General features: G+C 36.4%; 1 protein-coding gene across 1 annotated transcript; it reads left to right on the top strand.

The window, feature by feature from the left end:
- Positions 1 to 12,983: 12,983 nt before the first annotated feature.
- LOC109340493 lies at positions 12,984 to 13,985 on the top strand. The gene has a single exon (XM_019578200.1). It carries the CDS (start codon positions 12,984 to 12,986, stop codon positions 13,983 to 13,985), a length of 1,002 nt encoding a protein of 333 aa, XP_019433745.1.
- Positions 13,986 to 15,500: the final 1,515 nt, after the last annotated feature.

Genomic DNA, 15,500 nt, shown 5'->3' with positions numbered 1-15,500 from the left:
ATTTTGCCAACCGGGTCTCTTGCAAAATGAGGGAATAATAGGGGTCACCGCGGTCCCGAGTGGAGGGTGAGCCGGTTTCCCTTCTTCGAATGCGCGTTGCTGTAGTCTTGACCCGCTTTGGACGACTCTGCTCCATTGAAGATGATGAACTCGAAACTGAGATTGATGAACAGAGGGGCAAAGCCTAACCTAGGGTTTGGATTGGATGATTCGGAATTGAGTGGATTTTTGGATGAAATAGAATGATTTCGGAAGGTTTGAGAGGTTTAGGATGAGGTTTACTTAATCCTATTGCACCTGGATTAGTATTGTTGCTGTTTCAGAAAATCAAGGCGCAAAGAGGTTGCGAAAAGGTCAGAAAAAGTGCAAGACCGAGACACTGTTTGCCTTTAACGTACTGGTTTTAATCGATTAACGGGATGGTTTAATCGATTAAAACAGTGTAAAATTTGAATTTTCAAAAAAAATTGCCCAGGTAATCGATTAACGGGCTGTTTAATCGATTAAGTTTTAGAAAATTTGAATTTTCCAGAAATGAAGCCCAGGTAATCGATTAACTATTGGCATAATCGATTAAATCAGAGAAAATTTCGTTTTTAGGCAGCAGAGTGGTTTCGACTTTTTAGGACACACGTATGCATTATTACAGATTTATCGAGACATATATAATCACATTAAGAAGTTAATCAAGAGATATATTTTTGCATTTTTAACATATATCATTCAAACATGAAACACATAGGCATAGAGAAGCAAGACAATTTATGCAAACAGCTAAACAATTTTTAAACAAGATATTGTTCATCAAGAATTCCTAGTTCTCTCCTTAGAACATAGAAGGTATCCCTGGGAAGGGGCTTGGTGAAAATATCTGCTAACTGTTTAGATGTTTCCACAAATTCAAGAACACAGTCACCTTTTTGTACATGGTCACGCAAAAAATGATGTCTAATTTCTATATGCTTTGTTCTAGAATGCAAAACGGGATTCTTGGATAGGTTAATGGCACTTGTATTATCGCATTTTATTGGGATCTTTTCAAGTTTAAGACCAAAGTCCTTAAGTTGCTGCTTCATCCAAAGGATTTGAGCGCAACACACACCAGCGGCAATGTATTCCGCTTCAGCGGTGGACAAAGCAACACAGGCTTGCTTCTTGCTGTGCCATGCTACTAATGAACTGCCCAATAGGTGGCAAGTACCACTAGTGCTTTTCCGATCCAACTTACATCCGGCGAAATCGGAATCGGAATAACCCACCAAGGATAGTGAGGCATCCCGAGGATACCATAATCCCATGTTAATAGTTCCTTTTAGATATCTCATGATTCTTTTAACAGTTATATAGTGTGATTCTCTAGGTGATGATTGATATCTCGCACACATGCATACACTGAACATGATATCAGGTCTACTTGCAGTTAAGTAAAGTAAAGACCCAATCATACCACGATACTTCGTTACCTCGATTGCTTTTCCTTTCTCATCTTTGTCTAAGTAGCAAGCAGATGCCATAGGTGTGGAAGCTTCCTTACATTTGTCCATTTCAAATTTCTTGAGTAGCTCTTTGCAGTATTTCGCCTGATGGATGAATATCCCACTTTCTAGCTGCTTTATCTGCAATCCTAGAAAGAATGTGAGTTCTCCCATCATAGACATTTCGAACTCCCCCTGCATCATCTCAGAAAATTCTCTACACAAGATATCATTAGTAGATCCAAATATTATGTCATCTACATAGATTTGTACAAGCAGAACATGATTTTCTGATTTTCTAATAAAAAGCGTTGTGTCAACCAAGCCTCTCTCGAACCCTTTTTCTAAAAGAAAGGTACTAAGTCTGTCATACCAAGCTCTAGGAGCTTGTTTGAGACCATATAGTGCCTTTTTAAGTTTGTAAACATGGTTCGGATATTTAAAATTTTCAAAACCAGGCGGTTGGTCAACATAAACTTCTTCTTGAATGTATCCATTCAGGAAGGCGCTTTTTACATCCATTTGAAAGAGTTTGAAGTTCATTAAAGATGCAAAGGAAAGAAGCATTCTGATGGCCTCTAGTCTGGCTACAGGAGCGTAGGTTTCGTCATAATCGATACCCTCCTCCTGGTTGTAGCCTTTGGCCACCAAACGTGCTTTATTTCGAATTATTAAGCCAGATTCATCAAGTTTATTTCTGAAGACCCATCGAGTACCAATTACGGGATGATCATTAGGTTTGGGGACCAAGTCCCACACATGATTGCGCTCAAACTGGTTTAGCTCTTCTTGCATAGCTATACCCCAGTGTACATCCTCAATGGCCTCATCAACGGTCTTAGGCTCAATTTGCGATACAAAAGCTACAAAATTACAGAAATTTCGTAAGGAACTACGGGTTACCACTCCCGTAGATATGTCACCTATAACTTTATCAATTGGGTGAGCTTTCTTTGTTTTCCACACGGTAGGCATGTCTGAGTGCTCTTGAGGTTCGATTTGACCTTCATCATTGGCTCCTTTTTCATTATCCATGTCCTTGGAGTATGCTTCTTCCAAAGCACCTGCAACATCATCAGAAACGACCTTTCTCTTCTCTTTTGGAGAAGATTCGTCAAACTGTACATGGATAGACTCTTCAACTTGCATTAAATATTTGTTAAAGACTCTGAACGCTTTGCTATGAATCGAGTATCCCAAAAATATTCCCTCATCGGCTTTAGAGTCGAATTTCCCTAAGGCCCGCTTTCCATTATTTAATATAAAACATTTGCAACCGAAAGCGTGAAGATGGGATATATTTGGTTTGCGGCCTTTTAAAAGTTCATAAGGAGTTTTGTTCAAGTTTGGCCTTAAGAGTACTCGATTTATAACATAGCATGCAGTATGAACTGCATCAGCCCAGAAGTACTTGGGGGTATTACTTTCGTTAAGCATGGTTCTCGCTAATTCTTCTAAAACACGATTTTTCCTCTCTACAACTCCATTTTGTTGTGGAGTGCGAGGAGCAGAGAACTGATGCAAAATGCCATGCTTATCACAGAATTTGTCGAACTGAAAGTTCTCAAATTCTCCCCCGTGATCACTTCGTATATATATTATTTTTAGGTTAAGTTGGTTTTGGATTTGCTTGGCAAGATTTTTAAAATTTTTGAACGCGTCGCTTTTTGATGATAAAAACAATGTCCATGTAAATCTAGAGAAATCATCAACAATAACTAGAGCGTAGTAACTACCACCAAAACTCATGATTTGTGATGGTCCAAACAAGTCCATATGGAGTAGCTCCAAAGGTCTTGAGGTGGATATCACATTTTTATTTTTAAAAGAGTTTTTGGTTTGTTTACACTTTTGACAAGTGTCACAAATTTCTTTAGTTTTAAAATTCAATTTTGGTAGCCCCTCAACTAGTTCGTTTGATGATAATTTATCTAGATGCTTTATATGGATATGTGCAACACGTCTATGCCATAGCCAGATGTCATCTTCTTTAGAAATAAGGCATTTTGAAAATAATGTAGTGACATCGTCCAAATTAACCATGTAAATATTATTTATACGGTGACCAACAAATTTAACGTTATTAGATAAAATATCACGAATGACACAACAATCAGAATCGAAGGATACACGATTACCTTTATCGCAGAGTTGGCTTATACTCAACAAGTTATGTTCTAGTCCTTCAACATAAAGGACATTATCAATCAGAGTTTGGGATGAGTTACCAACTGTTCCTGTGCCGAGTATCTTTCCCTTGTTGTTGTCTCCATAAGTGACGTATCCTTTTCCTTTAAGTGAGAGATCCAGGAAATTTGATCTATCACCTGTCATATGCCTCGAACACCCACTATCTAAGTACCATTTTTGTCCATGTGTTCGGAGACATACCTGCAAAATAGATTACTTACTTTTCTCAGGTACCCAATTGGTGTTGGGTCCTTTTCTGTTAGTGATTAGGGAATTATCTCCCTTCTTTTTCCATACATAAACTCCGCTAGGTATACCATACTTTTTGATATAGCATGAATGATAAGTATGACCATATGTGTTACAATAAAAACAAGTAGGAGAATGCTTATGATATTTGTTTTTAGCTTGAGCTACCGGTTTTCTATATGGTCGCTTCTTTTTAGCAGTGCGAGTATAACCTAGACCAGTTCGATCACCAACATTTCTAGTTTGATTAAGCAGGTTATCTAATTGCAGTTTACTGTTTGTGAGACGTGTGAGTTTTTCATTTAGTTTAAAATTGTCCTCTTGCAAAGTCTCGCAAGTCTCACAGACAGGTTTTTGACATAAGTTACTAGCAGAGCAGTTACATGAACTACAAGAATAGATGAGATCTAAAGTTTCATTTTCCAGTTTTAATTCATCTAATTCTTTTTGTAATTGGCTTATTTTTTGTTCGTTTATCAGGATTATTCTTTTCCTATCAATGTTAATTCTAGCCAATTTCTTTAATTCATCATGCAACTCGACATAAGCATCATACAATACATCATAAGGAGGTGAATCATTCGAAGTGGATGAGGTGTCAGAATATACCTCATCATTGCCCTTGCATGAGTCTGAATTTGTATTGATGTCAGATCTGGCCATCAGACACAGCTTTGCTGACTCCTCCTCACTATAGGTGCTCGATGTCGATTCCTCCTCAGGTACATCCCAAACGATGTAAGCTTTCTTGGATTTGAAGTCCCTGGGAGTGCTCTTCTCTGAATCAACCTTCTTTAGGTAGGTTGGACACTGAAACCTCATGTGCCCTACCTTTCCACACTCATGGCAAGTGAAGCGATCCTTGTTATTCTTGCCTTTACTGGTTGACTCTTTCGCTTCCTTCTTTTGAAACTTTTTGAGTCCTCCTTTTCTTTTAATGAATTTGCTAAATTTTCGGACTAGGAGACCCATAGTTTCATCATCTAGATCGGAATCAGATTCATCATCAATTTTCTCTTCTTTGTCTTTGGAGGTCGTGGCCTTCAAAGTGATGCTCTTCTTCTTCCGGTCTGATTCTTCATTCATGGTCAAGCGACCCAACTCCATTTCATGCTCTTGAAGTTTTCCAAATAAAGTAGCTAAAGGCATAGAATCTAAATCTTTAGACTCAACAATTGCAGTCACCTTTGGTTGCCATCTCCTGTCAAGACAACGCAAAACTTTATTAGTTAGTTCACCTCTAGCAAATGATTTATCGAGAGCAACTAAATGGTTGACAATATGAGTGAATCGCTTTTGCATATCACATATTGATTCGCTTGGTAACATGCGAAACAACTCATATTCGTGGGTCAGCGCGTTCAGTCTTGCGCGCTTGACTTCGCTAGTGCCTTCGTGAGTCACTTGTAAAGTGTCCCACATTTCTTTCGCATTATGGCACTGCGAGACCCTAAAGAATTCATCATATGATAGGGCCGATGTGATGATGTTTTTGGCGCGCAGGTTATGCTGGACCTTTTTGCGCTCATCATCGGTCCATAAACTTTTCGGTTTATCTTTAGGTTGATCGTCCACAAGATGTTGTGGAACGTAAGGGCCGTTGACTACGGATTCCCAAATATCCGAGTCTATGGCCTCAATAAAAATTTGCATGCGCACTTTCCAGTAGGCATACCCTTCACCACTGAATATTGGTGGTCGATTAATGGATGACCCATCACCACCAAATGGATTTGAAGAACCCATTCCTTTTCCCTTTAGGATCACGAATACGCGGTTGAGCTAGCACTTCGTACTAGCTCTGATACCACTTGTTAGGTATCAGTGGTTACAATACACCTAGAAGGGGGGGGTTGAATAGGTGTCGCGGTTAGAATTACCGCTTTTCGCAAATCAACACTTAATGCTGAATCAACCCTATTTAATCGATTAAGGAGAAAAGGATAATCGATTATAAGCACAGTCTTAATCGATTAACACAAAAAACAGTTTTAAACAGAAACTATTTTAATCGATTAATAGAAACAGTATAATCGATTAACACAGGAATATTAATCGATTAAACAGAACCAGTAAGCAATTACAGAAACGATTAAATGCGAAACAAATAACCGATAACAGAACGAATACAGAGCTTACAAATTTGTATATCAGAATAGCTTGCAATACAACAAAAGAACAGAATGTATTAGTTGAATCAAATATACAAATTAAATCGATTGAAAAACAGTAAAGAGAGAGAGAGAAACAAATCCTGCAACTCGAATTTTTATCCTGGTTCGTTTGCTGTCCACTGCAAACTACATCCAGGCCTCCCGGCTGACTTGGGAGATTTCCTTCACTATAATCGAATCAATGTAATTTACAAACACATTATCCAATTACAACACTTAGCAAATGACAAGAAATCAAAGAAACTATCCAATGGTTTGACTCCCTTCCTACCGATAAAGAAAACGTTTCTTTCGGCGTAGCCCCAGCCAAAGAATCTCTCGTTCTTTCCTTTTCTTACACTCTAAGCTATGAAGAAACACACAATCTCTACTGGTGATACGACACCAAGAGATTCCCTTTCACAACAATTACACAAGAATTACAAGAGTAATATTAAGCTATACCTAAGCTCAAATACAACATGAAGGCTTTACTCTAATGCACATTTAACACAAACACATGTGAAATGACAAGTATTAGTTATGAAAACAGAAGTTACAGAATTATAAAATTCATGAAAAACGCATCAAAAATATGCATGAACATGTGAGGGAAAACATGAGAGATTATAACATGAAATGCACTCAATCCTAAAGCAAGGAATCTCTCATTTCTAAACTCACTAATGCAATTAACAAATAGATGCAGCAATTAACACGTAGAATGCTCTAACTCTCTAATAAATGCAACATGCAACTTATGAGATTAATTCTGAAAACGCAGTTTATAAAGAATCAGTCCAGAACCCCAGATAATCGATTAAATACCTTCTTAATCGATTAACGGGACTAAAAATCATAACTGATTCTGTTTTTCAGTTTTTCAGTTTCAACAATTTAAAAAATCAGTTAGGTTAATCGATTAACGTAAACCTTTAATTGATTAACTGCATTACAAAAACGTGTTTCAGTGGCAACCACTTTACACAGCAGTTGGGTTAATCGATTAAAGGTATGGTTAATCGATTAACACTAAATAAAATGTGTATTTTCAAATAGAAAACATCGAATATGTTATGCACTTAGATAATACATGTTTGACACTTAGTTTTATGCCTAGAATGCATATATACATGTATTTATGTAATGCATGAACATATTATCAAATGAACATATCTCATGGATGAAATGATTTAAAGATAAATGCATATGAGACATGTTTTAGGTGCCCTAAGCCTTCGACTCAACTTAAACTAGAAACTAGTCTAAGCCTAGTACCAAATAAAAGACTCAAGCACGTTGGATTGTTGGTTATCTTCAAGCACATTTAGGCACACGTTGTCCTCATCAAAACCATGACGTTCAAGGAGAGCCTTCCAAAGTGTTCCTCTTGACATGCACACTTTCAAAGGGTTTGGTCAGCAGCATGGCAGTCAAGAAGAGGATCTTGGTGGTTGGCAGAAACTCCTATAAATAGGAGGCACTTCATTCACATTTTATTTAAACAATTTACATTCTCACATACACTTCCATTCCTCTCTCTAAACCGAATTCTTCTCTTCTTGTTATTGTCTTGGAAAATTTCTACTCCAAAGTAGTTTAGGTAGGTTTATTTTGTATTTTTCTTTCTTAATTCAAGAGGAGAAAGGAGATGGCAAAGGACATACAAAAACATAATTTTGTAATCTCATTTCGGTCCAAAAAGCATATCATCCTTGGATAGATAGCTCATGCTCCTACAAATTGACTTGGATTATTGTGTAATTTCTTCTCTTTAATTTATCATATTTTGAATTCCATTCATTTCAAGTTATTACTTTTGGTTAAGTTTTGATTCTTTATGAAGTTCTTAATGCGGTTTTAGCTTGATCACCTAAAACTTGATTTAAAGATCCAAAAATGCTTCTTCGTAAAGTGCTGACAAGTGAACTAAAAAGTATAACTTACACCTTAGTTCAGTTGCCACACCAAGCATCTATTTTAAGCAACTTATGTTCAAGGCTAAATAAAGTTAATGGAGCCTGAAGTAGGGTGTGGCAACCTACTCCGACAAGTGGTACTTTACTATTATTTAGTGGTTTTTAAGTAAAGGGGGAAGAGCACCCCACCAATATATTAAGACTAAATAGAAGATTGCTTACATTGATAGGAATCTATAAGTAGGAAGACCTAACCGATTCCTATGAAAATCATTAAGAATAAAATTTGGCAAAACATTCAAAGAGGAAAATTTTCTAGTGGCAATTGCATAGTTAGCAAGTTTATCTGCACAAGTATTTCCTTCCCTGAATATGTGAGTGTAAGTGAAATTCATTGTTTCCATAAGCCTTTGATAGTAAAACCATTTGTTTCTTAGTTTCCAAGGAACACTGTAGTTGCCTTTGAAAATCTGGATGACAATGGCAGAGTCACATTCCAACCACACCGATTTCCAGCCCTTCATATAAGCAAACTCAATTGACAACAATGTTGTGTTAAATTCAGCATAAACGGAGTCCTGAATGTCAAAGAATGTAGCAAAGCGAGCTAAGAAGTCTCCATTGTGATCTCTGAATATAGCACCACCCCCTGCATGCCCTGGAGAACCTTGAACTGCTCCATCTGAGTTGATTTTCATTTTCCCTATCTAAGGAGCATGCCAAATCACCTCAACTATTCTAGGAGAGATGATGTAGTTGATTATTATATTCAGAGATTTTAGGATGCATAATTCCTGCTGATTTGGGGTGGTAGAGAATTTGGATGTGTTTCCAGAAAGGGACATTTCCATCTTAATTCTATTAATTGCTTGGCAGGTTGTGATTGTTTTTGTTTTCAAATCTGCAAGAGTTTCTGCAAAACCAAATGCAGAAGTTGATAGTGTGAATTATGCATGCTGCTATGAGATCCTTAACCTGAGGACTCCAGTTTCCTTTACACACCTTTAGAATGTTTATGATTGAAGATTTGTCCAATGAAATGGAGAAAATCAAACTAAGGCAATTCCACAGACCATCAGCAAAAGGGCAAAGAAGAAAAAGATGATCACAAATCTTTGAAGATTTTGTGCACAAACTGCAAATTGACACCATATTGCAACCTCGGATTTGAAGATTATCATCTGTTGGCATCCTATCATGAGCTAATCTCCAAGCTAGAAAGGATTTTGAAGGAGGAATTAAAGTAGACCAAATATTTTTGCACCAGTTGAGGTTATTTGTTGTTGGGTTTACAAAGTTTAAGGCCTCTTTTAATGAAAGCATACCATCAACTGAGTGTTTCCAGCAATCTTTGTCTACCTGTTGAGAAGGTCTAAGGTTGGAGATTTTTCATAAAGCAAAGGAAACTTGTCAAATAAAATTTTCGGAAAAATCCACTTATCATGTTGGATGAAATCAGCCACAAAAGCCATAAGGCTATAATGAAACTCAGTTGGAATGCATAGGTATTCAACCAAAGGTGTTCCTAGCTAGTTATCAATCCATAAATTTATTCTTTGCCCATTGCCTAAACTCCATATAGAATTAGAAGTAGCAGTGAGCCAATTAGTGCGAATTCCAGGCCAGATAGAAGATTTGTAGTATCTATTTGTAGGAAAGATTATTTTGCCAAATCTACTTCTGAAGAAAACTGCCGAATCCTGCTCAGAACTCCACATCTCCCAAGCAAGTTTTATGAGAGCAGCTTGATTCAGTTTCTTAATTGATCTGATGCCCAAGCCACCAATGCTGAAAGGAGTGCATAACTTAGACCATGACACAATGACCAACTTCCTCTTATTTGTGTCATCATACCAGATAAAATTTCTGATACAAGAGTCCAGATTTTTGAGCAAACTGGCAGGCCACACATATATTTGGAAGCTGTATAACATCTTACTCTGAATCACATATTTAACCAACTCAACCCTGCCCATAATTGAAAGAGAATGCCCTTTCCAAGTGGAAAGTTTGCTAATAATTCTGTCAGCAATAGGCTGGAGATGTTTTCTTTTAGGTTTACCCTTGAATAAAGGGACTCCTATGTAGCAGAAAAGAAGCTTGTCAACATTGAAGCCCAGATAAGAAGTTAATCTTTCAATCTTCCTAGATGTTGTTGTTGTGTAGAACTTGCATTTTCTATGGTTGATGTGTTGACCTGAGGCTTCAGCATACTCCCAAATTAAATGATTAATACATTTGCAAAAAATTAGAATGTCATCAACATACAAAACATGAGTAGGAGTGATCAGATTCCTAGGGCCAGCGATAATGTTGATTAAATTCTCATAGACAAACTTATTTATTCCTCTACTAAACACATCTTCAGCTAGACAAAAGAGGAGGGGAGATAGGGGGTCCGCTTGCCTTACCCCTCTTAAGCAATTGAAGAAACCAACATTGATACCATTCACATTTATTGAGAGTTTAGTTGATTTCAGAATTGTGCCAATCCAATTGATAAACTTAGCATTGAATCCAAAAGCTTTAAGAGTATCAAGCAGGAAGTTCCAATCCATTGTGTCAAAAGCTTTTTTGATGTCTAGCTTAATGGCTATATTGCCCCCAAAAGTCTTGTGATCCAGGAGATTAATAGCTTCTATAGCAGTGCAGATACAGTGATGAATGTATCTTTCTTTGATGAAGCCTCTTTGCTGAGGAGAAACAATTCTAGAAGCTATTAGAGCAAGCCTATCAGCTAAGACTTTTGTGTTGAATTGGAAATTGGCAAGAGCAATTTGTTTGAAATCCTCAATTCTATCTGCATTTGATGATTTAGGAATAAGCACTACAATGTTTGAGTTTAAGTTTAGCATCAACCAACCTTGAGAGAAAAACTGGATGGCAGAATTACACACATCCTGTCCCACAATGTCCCAGAAATTTTGGTAAAAACAACCACCATAACTATCTGGACCAGGAGCACCATCTCCATTCATAGAGAAAACTGCATGCTTAATTTCATTATGATCAGGGGCCTTAGTTAAAAGGGTACTCTCCTCCTTAGTGACAAGATTGGGAATTACTTGTTGGATTAGATTATTGGGAGAAGAGTTGTTAGATGAAACAAACAAATCCTTGAAGTATCTGAGGGTATGATTAGCAATCTCATTTTGGCTTGTCAAGATGACCTCTCCATCTTTGATTAGAGACAATGATTTGGTTGTTTGCCTTATCTTAGTTACCTTATGGAATAAGCTAGTGTTTCTATCACCCTTTATCTGCCAATTGAGTCTGGATTTTTCCTTCCAGAAATCCTCTTCCATAATGTATTACATAAGGTTGGAAAATCATCTTATCATTCTAAGACACTAGATGAAGAATTTAGAAATGATGTGTGGAATTAACCGAAAGTACTACACATAACTTGTAATGTTTTCAAAATCAATTAAGTATAGAAATAATTCCATACTTCCAACCAATTTCCTCCTGAAGAATTTGTGCATAGTAGATGTTTATGTTTATTTACTTGTTGATATTTAATATAAAATAGTAAATTGTTAACTTATAAATTTTATTTGTTGTCAAAGAAAGAAACCTTGAATCAAAGTGCAATTTAATTCATAAATTGTATCTTTGTGAAAAGGAAAAATGCATAGTTATAATGACTGATCTCACTACTAACTTTTACTTTCTGTCATTTACTTTCCCAACTAACATTTATTTTCTGTCATTTACATTTCCGCAACTCACATTTATTTATTGCTTTATTCTTTATTCTTTATACCAGCCCTTTGAAAGAAGTGGTACAGTTAAATTATAACTTCATTGCATTATTTATTTTTTATTTACCAACCTTCCATAAGGAAGTAGTTTGGTTAATAAAGGAAAACATAAATAAATATCACTCATTGTCATTTGTGTTAAATCATTGAATTTGTACCATTATGTCGATGTTGTAGTTTATTCCAACAAAGTCGAGATGGGATGAATTTGTTAATAATTCAATAAAGCTAAGTTTTTTATTAAAGGAACATTCTTGAAACCATTATACCGGCGTTGGAATTTATTCCAGCAAAGCCGAGATGGAGAGCAAAGAATCGACCTGTCATTAAATAAATCAATCAAAAACTTGTTGTAACAATAAAGCAAGCAGAAAAACTCTTTCAAAAAATTGTCGCCGCAACCGGGGAATTGCTAAATAATAGGATTTATTATTTATTATGCTATATTATTAATAATCTTGTACAAAAATCTTTTTCTTCACTTTTGTAAAAATTAATTTGAATTTGTACAAAAATATAAATTACAAACTTATTAAATTCATGTCATTTTCTTACTAATCTTTCATCGGAAATAGACAAATTTCCTTTTTATTGTTTTATTTCAGTAAATGGATCAACATATCAACATCCAAATTGAAATATACAATTTCATAAAGTAGTTTCAATAGAAGCTCAACAAAGTGCACCAAATTATCCAAAAACTACCAAAACAATTGGAGGAACAACAATTATGGTGTCATGGTTGTGCCAACCGATAGTCAGTTTGTTTCATCAATAACCACTCAGCATCTCACCAATCTCAAAATAAACTGGAGGAAATACTAGAGAAATTCATGCAGACAACCATCAAGCATCAAGAAATCATAGACGATGCTATTAAGAATATGGGGACTCAAATTAGATGCATAGTTGAACATCACTCAGCTATTTCAGAGCCTTGCAAAAGTATCACTACCAGAATTGGAAAAACGGTGGGAGGGGTTATTGAAAAAGAAAAAGAAAGAAAAGAAGAAAAAGAAAAAGGAAAAAAAATGAAAAATATGTATATAAAAAATAGACGTACAAGAAACTAGCCGGAAACAAAAGGAAGAAAAACAATCGCCGCTAGTTCAGGAAAAAATACCCTATCCCACAGCTCCATCAAAAGCCAAGAAGGAAGAGTAGTTTGCTCGGTTTATGGAAACATTCAAATCATTACAAATCAATATTCCATTCTCCAAAGCCTTAGAACAAATGCCTACCTATTCCAAATTCATGAAAGAACTACTATCAAATAAGAGGAGCTACCAGGAGAAAGAAGTTATCCAACTCAATGCAATTTGTAGTGCTATCCTTCAAACTGACATCCCTCATAAACTGAAAGATCCAGGAAGTGTGACTATTCTAGTCACAATTGGGGAAGTTTCCATAGGCAAAGCACTAGTCAATCTCATGTCAACTGTAAGCCTAATGTCACTTTCAATAATGAGGAGAATAGGAGAGTTGCAATTAACACCAACTAGAATGTCCTTGCAACTAGCTGACATATCCATTAAATATCTGGAAGGAGTTGCAGAAGATGTGTTGGTAAAAGTGGATAAATTCCTGATCCTTGTAGACTTTGCTGTAATTAACATCTCCGGAGACGTGGAAATCCCACTCATTATGGGACGTCCATTCATAAGAACAACAAAAATGGGGATAGACATGGAAAATGGCAAACTGATAGTTCGAGTAGAAAATGATGAAATTCGGTTTGACATTTTCAAAGCAATGCATCACCCAAGAGATAAGGGACAATGTTTTCAGATCGATAATCTTGAAGAAATCTGCTCAGAACATCCTTTACCTGATAACTCTTGGGAAATGCAAGAACTTAATCTAGAGGATGGAGAAAATGAACAACTGGTCAGAAATGTTTCTGATAATCAAATTTCTCCTGAAATAAGCCAAGGTGGAAATGATAAAAAAGAATCAGAACCAGAATTGAAAGAGTTACCATTGCATTTGAAGTATGTACTTTTAAAAGGTGACTCCCACAAACCAGTTATCATCAATAACTTGCTATCCACCTTCGACAAAAACAAGCTGATACAAGTCTTGGAGAAACACCAAAAGGCGATTGGTTCGACATTGAAAGATCTAAAAGGAATCAGTCCTTCATACTGTATGCACAAAATCATGATGGAGAACGATTTCATACCTGTAGCTCAACCACATAGGAGGAACAACCCGATAATGAAAGAAGTTGTTTAGGAGGAAGTGGTGAAAATGTTAGAAGCTGGAATGATTTACCCCATTTCAGACAGGAAATGGGTAAGTCTTGTTCAAGTGGTGCCAAAGAAAGGAGGAATAATGGTAATCTGAAATGACAGTGACGAGCTCATTCCAACTAGAGTTGTTACTGGTTGGAGGGTATGTATATTACAGCAAACTCAACGCAGCCACTAGAAAAGACCACTTTCCCTTGCCCTTCATGGACCAGATGTTGGAAAGATTATCAGGGCAGGCCTTCTATTGTTTCTTATATTTTTATTCAGGATACAACCAAATTGTTGTAGATCCACAAGATCAAGAAAAGACGGCATTCACATGTCCTTTTGGTGACTACGCATACGAAAGATGCCATTTGGGATATGCAATGCCCCAACTACTTTTCAAAGATGCATGCTGGTTATTTTTGCTGTCCTGGTGGAAAAATGCATCAAGGTCTTAATGGATGATTTTAGTATTTGGAGATTCTTTCAATTTATGCCTACAGAACCTCGAGACAGCATTGGAAAGATGTTTTGAGACCAACCTGATACTAAATTGGGAAAAATGCCATTTCATGGTTACCGAAGGCATTGTTTTGGGGAACAAGATTTCAAGAAAAGGAATAGAAGTCGATAAGGCAAAAGTAGAAGTCATAAAGAAGCTTCCACCATAAATAAATGTTAAAGGCATCAGAAGCTTTCTAGGACATGTTTGGTTCTATCGCCGCTTTATCAAAGACTTCTCCAAAGCAGCTAACCCCTTTGCAATCTTCTCCTTCAAGATTCTTCTTTTAATTTTGATGAATCTTGTTTAGAAGAATTCAAAACTTTGAAAAACTGCTTGGTAACTGCCCCTATCATAATATCACCAAAATGGGATCTACCTTTACAATTAATGTGTGATGCTATTGATTACGCAGTTGGTGCAGTTTTAGGATAGAGGGGGGAGACGGTGTTCCATGAAATACATTATGCTAGCAAAGTCTTAAATGAGGCACAAGTTAACTACACCACAATGGAAAAAGAATTGCTAGCTATTGTATTAGCATTGGAAAAATTTAGAAGTTATTTGATTGGGGCCAAAATTATTGTTTTTACAAATCATGCCGCAATCAAATACCTCCCAAAGAAACCTAATTCCAAGCCATGGTTAATACGATAGGTGCTACTTTTGCAGGAATTTATTTTGGAAGTCCGTGACAAAAGCGGGAGAGATAATTTTGTGGCTGATCATTTGTCACGATTAATCAATGGAGAAGTTACAAAAGGTAAGAGAGAAATAGCTGAAGCATTTCTAGATGAAAAGCTATTTCTCCTTCAAGAAAGACCATGGTTTGTTGATATAGCCAACTACAAAGCCTCCGGAATTATTCATGATCATTTCAACTATCATTAAAAACGGAAATTTCTCAAATAGGTCAACTATTATGTCTAGGACGAGCCATACTTATTCAAAGAAGGAACTCACAACATAATTCGAAGGTGTGTTGATTCAATGGAGGCTCAACAAATTTTA

This window comes from Lupinus angustifolius, unplaced genomic scaffold, assembly GCF_001865875.1.
Source record: "Lupinus angustifolius cultivar Tanjil unplaced genomic scaffold, LupAngTanjil_v1.0 Scaffold_181_48, whole genome shotgun sequence".
NCBI classification, from domain to species: Eukaryota; Viridiplantae; Streptophyta; class Magnoliopsida; order Fabales; family Fabaceae; genus Lupinus; species Lupinus angustifolius.
The sequence above is the reverse complement of the archived record's forward strand: the minus strand, read 5'-3'. Positions and strand labels throughout refer to the sequence as shown.

Excerpts from the sequence above, each read along its gene's own strand:
- LOC109340493 (XM_019578200.1), top strand. The coding sequence starts at position 12,984 with ATGCCTACCTATTCCAAATTCATGAAAGAACTACTATCAAATAAGAGG.